Source organism: Puntigrus tetrazona, chromosome 7 (genome assembly GCF_018831695.1).
Source record: "Puntigrus tetrazona isolate hp1 chromosome 7, ASM1883169v1, whole genome shotgun sequence".
NCBI lineage: Eukaryota > Metazoa > Chordata > Actinopteri > Cypriniformes > Cyprinidae > Puntigrus > Puntigrus tetrazona.
Window position 1 is genome coordinate 3,645,479 of NC_056705.1, and position 16,195 is coordinate 3,661,673.

At 36.8% G+C, this 16,195-nt stretch overlaps 1 protein-coding gene across 1 annotated transcript in view; it reads left to right on the forward strand.

The window, feature by feature from the left end:
* The window catches only part of LOC122349319 (vang-like protein 1), a 35,559-nt gene that overhangs the window by 1,828 nt on the left and 17,536 nt on the right, over nucleotides 1–16,195 (forward strand). The window contains exons 2-3 of the mRNA XM_043245311.1: nucleotides 8,721–8,977; nucleotides 13,671–13,800. Of these exons, the coding sequence (XP_043101246.1) occupies nucleotides 8,907–8,977; nucleotides 13,671–13,800 (201 nt within the window). The 5' untranslated portion in view covers nucleotides 8,721–8,906. The remainder of the gene's footprint in view (nucleotides 1–8,720; nucleotides 8,978–13,670; nucleotides 13,801–16,195) is intronic.

Consider the following 16,195-nt stretch of genomic DNA (forward strand, 5'->3'; position numbering starts at 1 on the left):
TATTTTTTTGGTCTATTTTAAAGTCTTCCAGACTGTTCAATAACACTTTCTACTCACCATAATTGTCAGTATTGCTCAAACAGTACAGCATGGGACTAGTTTGATTCTTGAAGCATAAAAGCATAAATAGAAAATCTTTAGTGTTTACAGTAGATTGCAGAAGAGTGGAGAAGTGGGAAAATGAGTTGACATGTCTGAGGTTTGTTGCTTTGGGGGAGCTGAGGGGAAGCACACAGTCAGAACGATTTTTTTGTCATGTAAGAAATGTCATGTGATTTATCAGCGGCATTTGCTTCTCCTCACTTCCATTCACAAATCTTCTGCCTTGGCCTCGTGGGATAGTAAAGACGTAAAGGTAACAGTGAAGGAAAGTTTTAGACAGTGCAAACCATTGATAATCAGAAAATCGTTTGCACTTACCCTCCTAATTATGAATAACTCGGAAATACTATTCTTTTTGCATTCAGTTTTTCACCTACTATATAGGTTATGCATATTTCATCATTTTTACTTCAATTTGTGAGGCTTCTGGTGTTGTTGGAGTCATTTGAAGTGACTTAAAGGGGTCATATGATGTGATTTCAAGTTCTTCGTTACTCTTTGGAGTGTTACAAGCTGTTGGCACACCTCGCATTTTTAGAACGATAAGCTTTGTACAAATTGACCTGTTTCAGAGGGCGGGGCTTAGAGGAGAAACAATAATGTACAGTATGTGGGAAATAATGTGTTTTTGGCCCCTTAAACAGCATAAACACATTGCATTACACCAAATACACAAAATAATGTTCTTTTTAGCAACATCATATGAATCCTATAAAAGTGACCCCAATCTAATATTTGCTGCTGTCTTTATCAGTCAAAAGTAAATAAACATGAGCAAAGCTTTTGACTGAATAACATAGTAGTTACGGGATATATATATATATATATATATATATATATATATATATATATATATATACACAGTATATACAGCTATACAGTACAGTCCGCTGTCATGACTGGATTTGTGCTTCTGTGTTTTCTGCTTTACAGAAATCATAGGGCCCCACTAATGTAGTAAACGAGTATGATAAGCTCATTTTGAGAGTAAAAGATGGGGACACCGCATTGCTGTCTATTGGACTGCAGAATGATACTAACTTTTCAGTCTGCTCACAAAAATGAGCTCTGGGATGAGACGCGGCTGAGTGTGACAGGCACTGACTGCTGCGATCAATTCCAGTGATACACCACAGACCTGCTGTTAGAATTAACTATCCATTCATCATATTATTTTTATAAGAATCAGTTTTAGATGAGCAAAATCTGCATAATTCCAAACATTATGACACATTCTGTGTGAGATATATAATTGTTGTAATATTTCTATCAAAAATAAAATTCATATTTGTATTTCAGTAGAAATAGACGTTAAATACGCATTTCATATGGAATGAAACGGCAAGCACTTTGATTGTGTTGTTTATCATATTTTTATTCATATAAAAACAGCAGAACTGAAATGATCACTTTTATCAGCAACACATTACAAGAGTGAAAATAACGCGATGTCTGCCTTTGATCTTGTAGTTATCTGTTTAACTCAGAGAGGGCAGATCTGTCAGTCTTGAATTTTATTGCAGTATGTATACAGTATATTTTTTTTCTCTCAGTCTCTTTGGGTGTCTCGTAGAAATGTTAGATTCAGATGTGCTGCAAGTACTAGCATTAGTGTGCTGATAATTTGTCTTTATTGCTCTTTCTGCAGTCTTGACTTCTCACATCCGCCAATCCAGCACCGCAGTGCCAGCATATAAACAGGAATTGACCCCTGATCACTGAAAATATCTCTTCCTGCAGACCATACTTTATAGGTCTGTTAATAAAAAGCTTTTTTCTTGCTGTTCATAGACTGATTGTAAGTGGTGCTCTAATCTAGTGTATTATCACTTTTAAATGCCTCCGAAGAAGAGCGCTTGTGCTCAGAATGCTTTTACAACACAAGATCTTCTAACTTTATGATTGATTATTTTAGGTTATACTGTCTACGGCAGGGTTTTTCAAATCTTGCCCTGAAAGGCCAATGCACTGCAGAGTATGGTTGTTTCTGCTCAGTATGTGTGAAATGTACACTACCTAATGAGTCAATGAAGCCCTCATAATTGCACTATGTGCAAGTGGCCCAACACAGCTGAAGACAATACATTTTGTTGTTAGAAGAGATTCTTACTGTACTGGATGCATTGGCCATGTCCGATGCAGACACTGGATCTCATTCAGTAACAATTGTGTAGATTATTCATATTTATATACGCATTCAAACCTTTCATGTAAATGTTCAGCATAATTCATACCATGAATTTGTTCTTAACCTCGTCCTAGTGTTAGTAAATGTGAAATATTCTAAATGAGCTGCCCTGTGCACATGGTTAGTCATTTGCATAAAACAATCACCCAGACCATAACTGTAAGGGATTTCCACACATGCTTTTTTTTACAGCCTTTCGTCACTCCCGTCAAATATGTTTCGTGTAATCTGATATGATGTGTGCTGTCTACAGACGTGCTCTCTCTGGAATTTTTAAGCAATGCTAAGTGCTCCGTCCACAAAATCTGACTTTTGGGTACATGTGAGCATTGAGCGTTATAGCAATTATTTATAGTAATAAAAACTGAGATGTAATGTGGTGATTTCAAGTAAATTAAATTTTTTTAATAGACATGAATTATTGTGTATATTAATTATTGTTCTGATGTGTATAAATATCTATATATATATATATATACATTAGTGGTGCCAAAATTAGCTCAAAATAATTTTTTTGCTGAAGGACACAAATAAATTTTTAAATAAAACATTTATAACGATTGCTTTATGTGAAGATTGTTTGTATATGTGAAGTTAAATATTACATATTAAATTGATAGCTCTTAATTATGCTATAATTTTGAATGGCTGTAGTCAGTGGTAAATATTGAGAAATTCATAGAGGCATTAGTTGGTATCAGTGATTTAAAAAGCAAAATTATAAAAATCTAGTAGTCTGTTCCCGACGATACTCTATACCACGAGAAAAAATAACAATAATACTAGTGTTGTCAAATGAATAATCCAAAACCAAATACATTGGCATGGCAATTGCTAATCTCTCCAATAGTTCTTATGATGGAAGTTTTTAGATTGTTTTCACTGTCCTCAGTCTTGCTTCTCATTCATAAAGCTCTTGCAAGTAACTGGTAGGAGTCTCTTATTTCTGTAATTATAATAGCTCAAATGAGAAAGGACGCTTATGCCAGGCACAGATTGCTCTCTCATTACTACATCCCTTTACCATGCCCATAAAATCACAACATGATTGAGTCAGAGTCTCTGAGTTTAAATTTTAGGATTGAATTATTCATGGTAGAAGGCGGTTTTTAATCTCTCTGGGCCAACTTGATGTTAATGAATGGAACCAAATTTGCATAATCCCTTGAAGTGATGAAATGGAATGAGGGACATGAATGGAGTGCATGAATGTGTAAGTCGACTAGCATAGCCCAACTTAACCATCATGATGGATTTAGTTTGAAACTTTGTAGTGGAAATGTGCTAATCAGTCTGGTGTAATATTGACTTATTTTACTTATTCTAGTACCGGTTCATCAAGGCAGTCATCTTGTTTATAAGGGCTTGGCCATCGTACTTGAACTTTTCTGTAGATATCTTTATCTCTGATCGGTACTCACCACAACCACACTTCCTCAATCACTGCCTTGTGATCTTCCCTTCTTGCCAATATTTTAATTTGGTTCAGAAGTATGAGTATGACATTTTTTCAAGCATTGGGAAATTATGAAAAGGGTCACAACATGCACAGTTTCAACCAGTCTCATTGTTAATCTTGATTACCTATGGAGCAGGGTTCCTCAAATCTTACCCTGGAGGTCCAATGCACTGCAGAGTTTAGCTCCAACCCTGATAGAACTCACTTACCTGTGATTTTCTAATGATCCTGATTAGTATGCTCGGGTGTGTTTAATTAGGGTTGAAGCTAAACAGGAAAATGAATCTCGAGGTCCAGATTTGAGGATCACTGCTATAAAGTATTGCATCCTTCATACCTCCAAAAAATTAGTTGTGTCATATGATAAAAGAAAGATACAGCTTTACGATTCTGTGTGTGAGGACCACTTGAGGGCAGATTGTCAACAAAACACACAGGCTTTTGATGTTGATTCACTTAACATCTGCAGTTCCAAATCAGGACTGAAATCTTTTATAGCTGAGGCCGCTCAGTATCAAACGATGTGCAAATACAGCATCAAACTAAAACGTTTGTCAGCAAACACACTCCGTTGCTGCCTCAGAAAAACAAACTGTATCCACTGTTCACATAACTCTGGGTTCTTTAGGAAGCTTAAGTGAAGCTTAGAGAAAAACACGGTTCTTTGGAGACGTTCTTCACGAGCGAGTCCCATGCAGTGCAGCCAAACAAAGGGAGCTGATTGGAGTCTCTACTAATGAGCTGATGATCTGAATCAGTTGTGTTTGATTAAAGAGACATGGAAAACATGCAGCGGACAGGGAGTTTGGGGAGTTTTTCCCAAAGTATTTTCTTTCCTCCATTCACGGATAGGGTTTTGGTTCCTTGCCACTGTCGCCTCTGGCTTGCTTAGCTGGGGATGCTTAATGTCTAGTGATTATTGTCGATTTGATTACACAGCCTGTCTCTGCATTTAATATAAAATTAAGTGTTTAATCTTGTCATTATACATATTACGTAATACTATCGCTCTATTCTCTTATGTATACTGTTCGGTGCAATACAATCTGTGTTGTTTAAAAGCGCTTCAGAGATGTTTATCAATCAATCAAGTCAGAGCTGGCATTTAGCTCCAAGCAAATGATGATCTGGTCCCACATCAGTACCACTTTAGATTCTAACATCGAGAAAGATGACAGACAGCACTTACCGATACGAATATCGGTTTCATTCTCATACAGTCCACAAGGTAATCGCCACATCGTCTTGTGTTGCTGCTTATGTTGAAAGTATGTATTTCCAACACATACACTATTCACAGTGCAGAACAAACACATGTGCAATTGGCGTTGAGCTGGGCGTTATAATCCTCGATCAGTAGGAGGACATTTTGACGAGGGACGCTAACAAATTCCTCTTTGAGTTGGTATTAGAAAGCGTCTTTTACTACATAATTTTGCCAATTAATACAAATAAGTGAAGAAAAGTTTTTTCTTTCTACGAAATAATAATTCACAAAACATTGCTTCAAATCACAAATGGCATTACTTTGAATCTACACCGCCGCACGACCCAACAAAACGCTGAATAACAATAAATTGGCTCTTTGAATTTAAATAATGTCTTCCGACAAGTCTGTTAGTTGGAATATGTTTACAACCTTATAGTTATACATGGTCCAAACAACTACGTGAAGTGCTGTCATTGTGAGAAGATCTAATTAGAGAATGTGAATGACAGTGACAGATGTACTGTAATGTACAAGTAGTAAGGAATGGAAGTAGATCATGTAAGCACATGGTATGGATTATATCAGATACAGAGAAAAAGCTCAGCTTAATTCTTTCAGCTGTAGATCTGAAGGTCTGTGTATGGCATTAGTAAGTGTTTTGGGGATTTGGAGTAAATGTTCATTTCGAAGCCCAGATCTTATTTTTTGCTTCCAATTCAAACCATCCCCCACTCTCATATGCCAGCCTAACCAGACAGGTTACAATTATTGTACCATTAGTTATTTGACCAGAATCTAAGTGCAATGTCGCTTTAAAGAAAGCATTGTAAAATTTTCCCAACAAAGGCATCTGGGATGTGAACAATTTCCCAATTATATTTTCAAAGAACTCTGCCTTATATTATCATCTTGCCTAACAAGCTCAAAATATGTGAAAATGGAATGTGGTAAGAAAAGAGAAATATAATAATTGATGGTTGATATGCAGCCTCTCAAAGAGCATGTTCTCTGACTATTTACATTTATGTTTTTGCCAGACACTTTTATCCAAAGTGACCTACATTGCATTGAAGGAACACATTTTTCATATTTTCGCTTTCTCTGGGAATGAAACCCATGACCTCAGCATTGCTTGTGTCATGATACCGTGAGCTGCAAGAAGGTGAGTGTTGGGATGGCATTCACCCAGACAGCAACAAACTGAGTGACCTCATATAACTTTAATGAAGAGTTACTGATTTTCTGCTACAGCAATCAAGGACAATTCACACAAGATGCTTTTCTTTTAGTTCATGTAGCTACACCCAACAAACCCACAAATTCGCTCACACACCTATGTGTTTAGACAAGGCTCAGCTTGTTACTTTCAGTCCAAAACATGTCATTGTGCACTTCAGTTTTTCATCCACCCAGCTTTAGAGATTGTATTGAAAAAAACATGTTTGTCTGTCTGAAGAAGATTCTCACAATAATGTGATTCTAAAAATAAATGTCTGGAGTTTATCTCCTTCTCCTTTTCACCTCAGAGATCCTTGAAAAATAGACTGACAGCCATATAATGAGAAAACACACCACGTAATTTATATTTCAATGCTTGAATCTGATTGGGTTCTAAGGTGTGCAATTATTTTCAGGGAACTGCACAGCGAATGTAGTTCCAGGCAGCTCTTTGACCGCTTTACAGTTCCATATCACTTCGCCAAATGGTTTCTATTATTTCAAAAGTACTTACAACAGCAACATAACTAAATCCCACAATGACACTGGCCGAGGAAATTAATATAATAATCAGTGTGATAAAAACAACAGCTCATTTCCATGTTTTGCAGCAAAATTATGTTTTATTACATACGGCAAGCACATACTCTATCTCTCCCGCGCACACATTAACATGCGCTAACGTTACTCTGATGACTTTATTCTTAACATCAACTTAAAAACCACAGAGGTAAGTAAATTACCTTTTAGCCGATGAGTTTTCAGAGTTGCACAGACTCAGAGGTAATGCACATGCGTGCTCTCTCAAAGAAAATAATATTATAAACACTGTATCTCTCTTAGCAAACTTTAAAGCCACTATTGCTGATAAGAGAACCATGACTTTACTGCTTGTGCTTTGGATACTGCGTCAGAGAACTGTGATGAACCAGGATTAGTATTTCAGCCATAATGGGTCATAAATTATACCAATAAGTAAATTTTGACAGTTCTACTTTATGTGACAACAATAAGAGACTATGGTTTCTTTAGCTTTATTTGCTGCAAAACAAGCAGATTTAGGTAGGTGATTTGAAAACAATCTAAAGTGTGAGGTTTATGTCTTCTGGGTGTGTAGTTGGATTCTCTCCAGTTAACTCGAGGGAGGATATTATGCTGCAAGGGAAGAGTCCATCACCAGCTGTGGCCAGTGCCTGTTTCAGTGTGACGTCACAATGTAGCCATAATGCAGATTGACTCATTTTGATGCAATATTTTTAGGGAGTAGGAGTGGATGAGCGCCGATAGCCTTGTGGGCAGCGTGCCAGAACACAGCACCGTTGCACAACAGATGTCCTGAGCTTGAATCCTGACCCGGGAACCTTTCCCGATCCCACCCCCCTCTCTCTCCCACTTTGCTTCCTGTCAAAAAAAAGCAGACGTGAATAAAAAATGTAGAAAGAAGTTTTTAGAATTTTCATTATTAAACATTGCTGATACACATTTGTATTCAAACACCATGTAAATATACTTTTTGCTTAATAGCTCCTCTTTATCTTCTGCAATTGTGGAGCTGAGCATTTCATGTTTTGGCAAAGCCATTGAACCATTAAGCCATTGTGATATGTCACTGAATGCAGATACATTGACTAGACGGCGTTTACAATTCTGGTCCTCGGGACTCACCTGCCAGAATGTTTTAGATGTTTGTTGTCTCACTATGCAACTCTCTAAAGAAGCTGAGGAGTTACATTTCTGATAGGTGGGTACCCAGAACATGTTTTCACTGTACTGAGAGCCAATCATGATTTGAGCTGTTCTCATGTAGGCTATGTGAGTGGAGCGGTGCAATTTTGAATGGAGCGAATGGAGCTCCTTTTAAAAGTAGGAGAGTCGTGGTTCGTTTCACTCACTCCGAGAGCACTCAGACACTCCATCACGAGTATAATTCATGCCAGCGTCCTGCAGTATAACTGCATATTTAAAAAGAATTCCCATGTTAAACATATTTAGCTCGCTTGATAGAGAACTCAGATCAGAAAGAATGTGAAGCCTCGGATGACTTGAGAGGGAAAGGAATCTGTTTGTCCTTCTAGATAGGCTACTGAATATTTTTTGGTCATATTCATATTTCGAATGTCCATACTTCGAGTTCTAAATACAGCGATCCGAAAACGTTGGGCTATTGCGCAATGTTATTAGCTTGGCCTGTGGAAGAAAAAAAGGAAAGCTAAGGAAGTAAGCCAGTGTTATTTTCTTCTTTTAATACGTTACGAGCAGAACTGTGATATTTCATTAGGTGTTTCTGATCAGCTGAGCGGGGAATGGAGTGATTATTAAATGCCCGCAGCACGGAGGGGAAATTGTTGCCGCTCCACTCCGCTCACACACTCTGTTCTCATGCACATCCTAGAAAATATCGCACAGAGACAGCAGAAAACACCAGGAATAGCCAGAGAAGCAAAATCTGGAAACAGGAAACAGTCAACTGTATTCTGCTGCTCTTGAGGGAAGGCTCTTTTGACTGCAGTCCCACAACTAAACATCAAACTCTGTCTTTTCAGAATGGACCCTGCTGGTGTAGAGCCCCCAGGCACACGTCCAGTATTGAGAGCTGACAGATTACTCTCACTGTTCATCTGCTGAGTAAGCCTCTTTCCGATAAGACTCTCTAAAAACTTCTGCCGGCCCTTCATCCTGTCAACTTCAAAAAAGCCCTCAGCCATTTGCTGGGGCAAAGCAGCGTCACCATGGATACAGAGTCCACCTACTCTGGCTACTCATACTACTCTGGACGGTCGAGGGGATCTCACAGACACGGGTAAGTTGTAGAGACACTGCAGTATGCAGCAGGTCACTGGATACCGTCTCATCTTATGAGATCATTGTCACTCTTTTCTGTTTGCTCTCACTTTCATTTTCCATTTCTCTGTTAATTTTTATATTTATATCACATGTCCCAGTATCTGTTTACTTATTGAGGGGTCACTCGGGGTCTTCTATACACTATGCATTTCTTTAGACATGGCATGTAACCCAAATGTGTCTCTTTCTGTCTCACTATCGTTCTTCATTGGTGTCATTTACACTGAGTGATACAATTTCTTACATTTGAATCAACATCAGTTCTCTTCTGCTATTTTTTTCCCCTTACAGTTGTTTGTGTTACAATAATACAATGCATTTAACTGAAAAATGATAATAGATTTAATAATGGATACTGCAAATCTAAGTTCAGTAAGCTTGCATTTTGAAGTTTATTTGACCACAAATATTTACACAAAGTTGAAAGTTTATTTCTAACCCAGGCCTTGGCATGTAAATGTGGTCTAATAAACCTGCCATGGTATGTTATGTCATTAATAATAATAATAATAATGATAATCAATCAATATTATCAATCAAAAACAGAGAAAAAAAAACACTGGATAATTTAAAAAAAAATTAAGCATTTTGTTCTGTTGCTGTATTACTTTGTATTATTGACAATGGTTACATTTTATTTCAATTTTAATTTAATTTAACAAAGGAAGATATTTAGAAAAACATTTTAACCTAGTTTTGGGTCAGCAATGACTTTCATAGCAGAGAAAGAAATACTATGGAAGTCAATAGTGACCCAAAACAGCAAATGATTTCTTTTACGGAAAATGGCTAATAAAGTGTCAAGAATTCAAAAACAGTGGGAAAAAAGTGTTTGCCGTGCTCAGACCATAAAGAGTAGTTTAAAATCACAAAATCACTGCCTTTAAACTTGAACAAAATAAGGGTTTGAATTTTATTGTGATAATTATCAGTATTGAGTGATACAGTTTTATCGTGACAGTTTCTTTTGACATATTGGCAGCCCTAAGGGGAATGAAGCATCTGATTGATTCTGTTCATGCATGTTGGGCTTGTTTACAAAAAATTGTCTATTTTCAAATTGTATCATTTTTAGAAAATACAGTGTATTTTAGAATTTTATACTTTCACACACATACACAAAGACAATGTTGCACTTTCTTCTTTCTATGGGAATGACATTGATTGCTACTTTCCAGCATACACCATGCCTATTAAGTAAGGGTGCTATTGGCGGGGGAAAACCCATCAAGATGTACTGTCCTGAATTGCATCGTGCTGTACTGACCTGAACCGCTTACTTGAAATTAGCCATAAATGGCATCTTAATTTTACTTTAACTTTAGGAAATATTGCTCAAATCAAGCCAAAGTATCTGTGATAATCACATAGGAAATGATTATGCTGCAAATAACTTCCTCGTTGCTGATCATCAGTTATCAAAACAAGCAAGCTTATTAAGCGTACAGTTCTTCACTATCAAACTGTGCTTTGATCCAGCTGTTTCTTATGCTAATGGATTATAAATATGATTATATATTCATTTATTATATATATGATTTATATTTTTGGAGATTTTTTTTTTTCAGTGCGCACAAACAGTGGTCCACTGGTTAAAAGCACTGGTTGAAAGTTGTAGCTGGGTGTGCTAAGCTATAAACAGAGTGGAAGTGCATGCTACAAATCATGAAGCGTACTGTTAATCTATAGGCCACACTAGCTTAGCTGAGAGCAGAAGTGCATTGCATGTGGAACATGAAACTGGTTATCCTGGTTTCACCTTCGTCACCCTGCCAAGCTTTGATTTATGGTCACCACCATCTGGAGAAACCGTAATTTACTGTCAAACCCAGTAATGCGTGCTGTCAGATTCCACACACACATACTGTACATGCTCTGCACATGTGTAGTGCAACACAGTGAGAATTATTGACTAGCTCCACGTACTGTTGCATCCAATGTCTTCAGGTTGAAGGACGTTTGCGACTGAGCAGCGCCACATTAAATCATCACCAACTGATTGTCTGTAATCATTTTAGATAATTTGTCGTTGGACTGCTTGTATAGCAGTTTTGACTTCACAGCATGTTGCAATTGATTTAATATCATATAAAAAAAAAGTGTGATATGTCAACAAAACAATGGCTGGATGGTTGGGTTGGGCTCATTTTGTTTTAGCCTAGATTTCGATATAATGTAAGCTCTAGATCTTCTATTAAGCCTCACTCGTGTAGAACTTTGAGCTTTTTGATTCAGCTAATTCTAATTATATGGTACAGCACACTGATAATGAAATTGGGGAACTGAATGAAATTAAAAATTCAAGCCCTACTCTACAGTACACTGTGACTTATAGGGTCCCAGTAGGAGCTTCCTGTTAATTTGGATTAGGACCGATTTCCAAAGACTTCCAAAGGCAGACATGAGTTACAAGAGTGTAGTTTGTAATTCATTTGCAGTTTGCAAACATTTATGTTTGAGTTTCCATACTTTCCTGTTATGTATATGTCATTTTTTTTGTCACCAATAAAATGTGTTATGACCTGGTAAGCCAGTTCTTGTGAACAATGAGATGATAACTGTTTGTCAACTTTAGTTTGGCTTCTTGTTCCCATCTTAAATAAGCAGAGCAGGAAATGGGCAGGACACATGGAAGCAGATGAGAAAGGGAGGTGCTTAACATGCTGTGCTCGTTTTGACAGGATTGAGCCTGTTTTCAGTGAGAGCATTGCTTTTTAGAATAAACCTGTAAAGGATTTACACTGACTTGAGAATGACAATGGTTGATTTCCATAGCTTTGTAAAGGAATAAACTGAAATCAATTAAATTATTTCATACAGTGATATTTAAGAGATTGTTTTATTATAGAAGCAAACTCAACATTTTCTAGTTTGTCTAAAAACAGCTAAAAACAACAGGTTGTGGAATTTGCCACTTTATGCCATTATATAGTGTGACTAAACACAGAGGTGGACAGTAATAAATGACATTAACTTGAGTAACTTTTTTGGGTGATTAATACTTTAGTAAATGTAAACATTTGTACTTTTACTTTAACTCAAGTAAATAAATACCTTAATGCAGTACAATTTAAAAATGAGTTGGAAACGGTTTTGCTGCCTAATATTTTTTGGAACCTGTGACATTTTGTTCAGGATTCTTTTATGAATAGAAAGCTAAAAAAAGAACAGCACTGGTAGTAAATAAACATATTGGAAGGATTTCTGAAGGATCCTGTGACGGTGAAGACTGAGGTACAGGCTGATGAAAATTCGGGTTTGCATCACTGAGATAAATTGCATTATAAAAAAGAAACATATTTTGTGTGTGTGTGTTCTTAAAAAATAAACTATAACATGGAGACTCAAAGCAGTGTTGCTTAAATGCTGTCAAGGAGGATATTGTGAGAAAGGCATTGAACACAGCTCGTTCAAGTGCTTTTCCAATGAAAGAAAGAAGAGAAACCAGTTTGTAATTCTCTAAAAGAGATGGGTTAAGGGTGGGTTTCTTAAGCAGTGGGGTTGTATGAGCCTGTTTAAATACTAAGGGAAAAACATCCATGTGACGCGATGTGTTAATGAGAAATGGCTTGAAGTAGATGACGAACAATTAATAGGATGATTAAAAAGAATGGGTTTAGAGACTTTGGAGAGCATCAGACAGCCAGGGGCAGAAGGGGTGGATTGGGGCGGATCGTTTCTACACAAGACTTAAGAGTGGAGCAGAAAGTATCAGTAGCTCTGTCAGCATCAAGCTATGATAATTATTTATGGGGAAGAAGTGAAGATGAAACCATAGCAGATAGCCAGATCCACAAAGTTAGCTAGTGGTCCTCAGGGTCAATAAACAACAGCAAAATGGATTTGAAGAGAATGGGTAGTAACTGAATGTGATTCAAAATGAGCTATTGATACCCAGAGATGGTAAAGGATTACATTTCCAGTCTTTAAAGATAAAGAAGACCAGTACCTCCACCTCTTCCAGTCAAGAAAGATATGATTTTTAGGGACCAGTCAGGACATTGTTTTGGTGTCTTTTCTAAAGGATGGGTGATGGCAGCTTTCGTTGTTCTGTCACAATTACTTTTTGTGTAGTTTTACGCACTGAGGTGAGAGTGTGTGGATTACACACACACTCGAGGATTAGAGCATGACTGTCTGTGCCTGCTCTCAGCATATGGTGACCGGGGGTATGAAGACAGCGCAGCTAAAAGTTGTTTCAGATTAATGTTTTTCCAGAGCGCAATGGTTTACTTTGGGCAGACATGAGGTTTGGGGGCTGGGTGGTCTGGCTTATGACAGGATAATGGGCTGAGACAGGGTGATACTTAGTGAATTACAGGGAGTAGTGATGATTTTATAGATAGTACAGTGATGGAATAGGCATATATCAGGGTAATGGATAAAAAAAAAGTGCATTATTATTATTTATTTCTATTTTAATTTTTTTTGTAAATGGGATAGTGTACTGTTCCTGTTACACTTGGCCACATTCATTTGTCTACAACAAATTATGTTCACTATATATATAATGGAATTTACGTCTGTGAGAGATCTAACCAGTGATGAATTTTTGGATGAATTACTCCTAAATGACGAATGAATCTCCTTCCTCTCTCTCTGTCAAAAGGGACTATACCTAACTTCCCTGTTGTGCCCATGTTTCTCAGAGAGCGTAGCCGGGACCGCCACAAATCCCGCAGTAAGGAGAGCAGTCGTTCGGAGAAGTCCGTCACAATCAACGCTCCCCCAGCAGAACCATTGTTAGGAGACCAGTCAGTGCGAGCAGAAGAGGTTCAGGTGAGACAGCTTTCTGTTATTTACAGGACGATATGGTGTGAATCATGGGTTAACTATCAGTTTTAATCAGTGTTAACTTCCATTTAACTTCAAATGTATTTTTAATTAAAGTTATTTGTATTTTTTATTTATAAATATTGATAAATAAATGTGCTGTGGCGTTCTCTAAAAAGAAAGCAAATTGCTCACATTTTTTCAGTCCAGTTTAAATTAATGTACCAATTACATGAATGTTAAAACATTTTTGACTAATGTTCATGTAGTGTTTTTACAGAAATATTTAACTATATTTCATAGAGTTCTTTTTCTTCTTCTTCTTCTGCTGCTGCTGCTCTTGGGTCTGTGACATCCCACAGAACAACTTAGTAAAGAAAGTAATGGAAGTAATTGAAAGTAATGAAATTTGACAGAGATAGAGAACAATCTCATTAACCAGTCTCTAACTCAACCTAGGGCTGCACGAGTAATCTGGGAAAAAAATCACGATCTTGAATCATACATTAATGTAATTTCATTTCTAAATGACAGGGAATATTAGGTTTCTGACTATATTTTAACATTATTTAAACAAATATGAGATATGCCTTTTTTTATAAAATGCAAAAATTGGTGACTTTTTCATTGTTTTAATTTGTCATTTTAAAAATGAATGTCATTATCATATACAGTAAAAGAACAATATATATATATATATATATATATATATATATATATATATATATATATATATATATATATATATATATAATTTATTTAAACCTGCAGTCCGTAACTTTTTTGGGTTAAAATGATACAAAAGCAATATTTGAGCAAATACATAACCAGCCAGTGGTCAAAACCATCACTTACTTTGGCCCATTTCACAATGCTTAGCTTGTAGTAATGCTGTTTAATTTGAGTGGTACGGGTAGGTTTTCACTGTGAACGTAAAGAAGCTGTTCAGGCTATGGCCTCATTAACATAAACATCAAAAAATCATTTTGATGGCAGACTGTAATACAGAAAAGATCATCTGAAACACATGAATGAAATTTGCAGGGTTTGACGGAATATGAGCTAATTGATCATTCGATTTAATCACCATTTGTAGCACAATTTATTGTAATGCTTTTACTCTCTGTGTCAGATCTGTTACTTACTTGTTCAGATGACAATATCCCGTGAAAATTCTTCTTTGGGTCATATATTCCAAGACGTAGTCTAGATTCTGTGATTGCTAGGTACAGGATTCAGCTACATATTCACCTCAAAACATTAGATTCATCCGCGCTGGAGCCGCGCCGGACCACAACCCACGCATGGGATGTAATTCCGCAAGCAACTGCAATATCAAGTTCTCAAACATAGATGGCCACAAAGAGGCAAAACCTACAGACTTGCACTATTAATTATTAACATTTTTGGATTGCCGATAAAAGGTGAAACATAAGACAAAACAGATTGGCAATCAGTTGGACTACTTTTGTAGCTTCTTGCTCTCAGAACACTATCATTTGTCAGACTTGAGTCACAAAAATGTAGAACTGAATCAGACTTTAATTTAAATGTGGCAAATTTCTCACAGTTTTTTTTTCCAGTGACAAATTAATACAGTTTTGTGTAATTTAGAAAATAAATATGTATTCTTAATTTCACTCAGCTGAGTGATCACTAAAAGATCTATATTTTAGGTTGGCTGACACAATATCATATTTCTGCTACACGGCGATTGCGATTTTTGATGAATTTAGACATTTTCCTTCTTTTTTTGGCCTCTTTTGTCTGTCATGCCCTCCAGCACTAGTAGCTCCATGTTACGTCGTCAACTATGTTAATTCTACCAATCAATGCTGCAACGTGCTAAACGATGAAATAGCCACCTCTGACAACACAAACACACCCACTGTCTTTCATTGTTCTTTTTTTAACCCTCTTCCTTTCTGACCTACTTGGCTGCAATCTTTTAATGGTCAGACTTTGATGTTTGACTAGTGCCAAGAGAATCAGATTCTGTAATATTAATGCGTAGAGCAGTTGTTCCTAAAGCCTTTAAGGCACAACACAAGATTATTTTTAGCTGTCCTCCATAAATGTAAAATTGGTGTTGACTTATTGATACAACTGAAACTGGTCCTTTCTCTGAAGATATTTGTTTGGAACAAAGAGAAATGTTTGACTCTATTCCCAAACCGCAGCATCCACCTCCGAAAGCAATGGCCGCATTCTTTGTGTTTTGTCTGCTCACTCTGAAGTTCAAATAATTTATTACACATGGAAACGGTTTATCAGGAAGTGATGATCGAAATGGTGCTTGTCCACAAATGTTTTATGTGATATTGACTCTCTCCTAAATGTGAATGTGAGCACAATACGCAACACAGGATTCTAGTTGTATTAAGGCCAGGTCACATTGCAG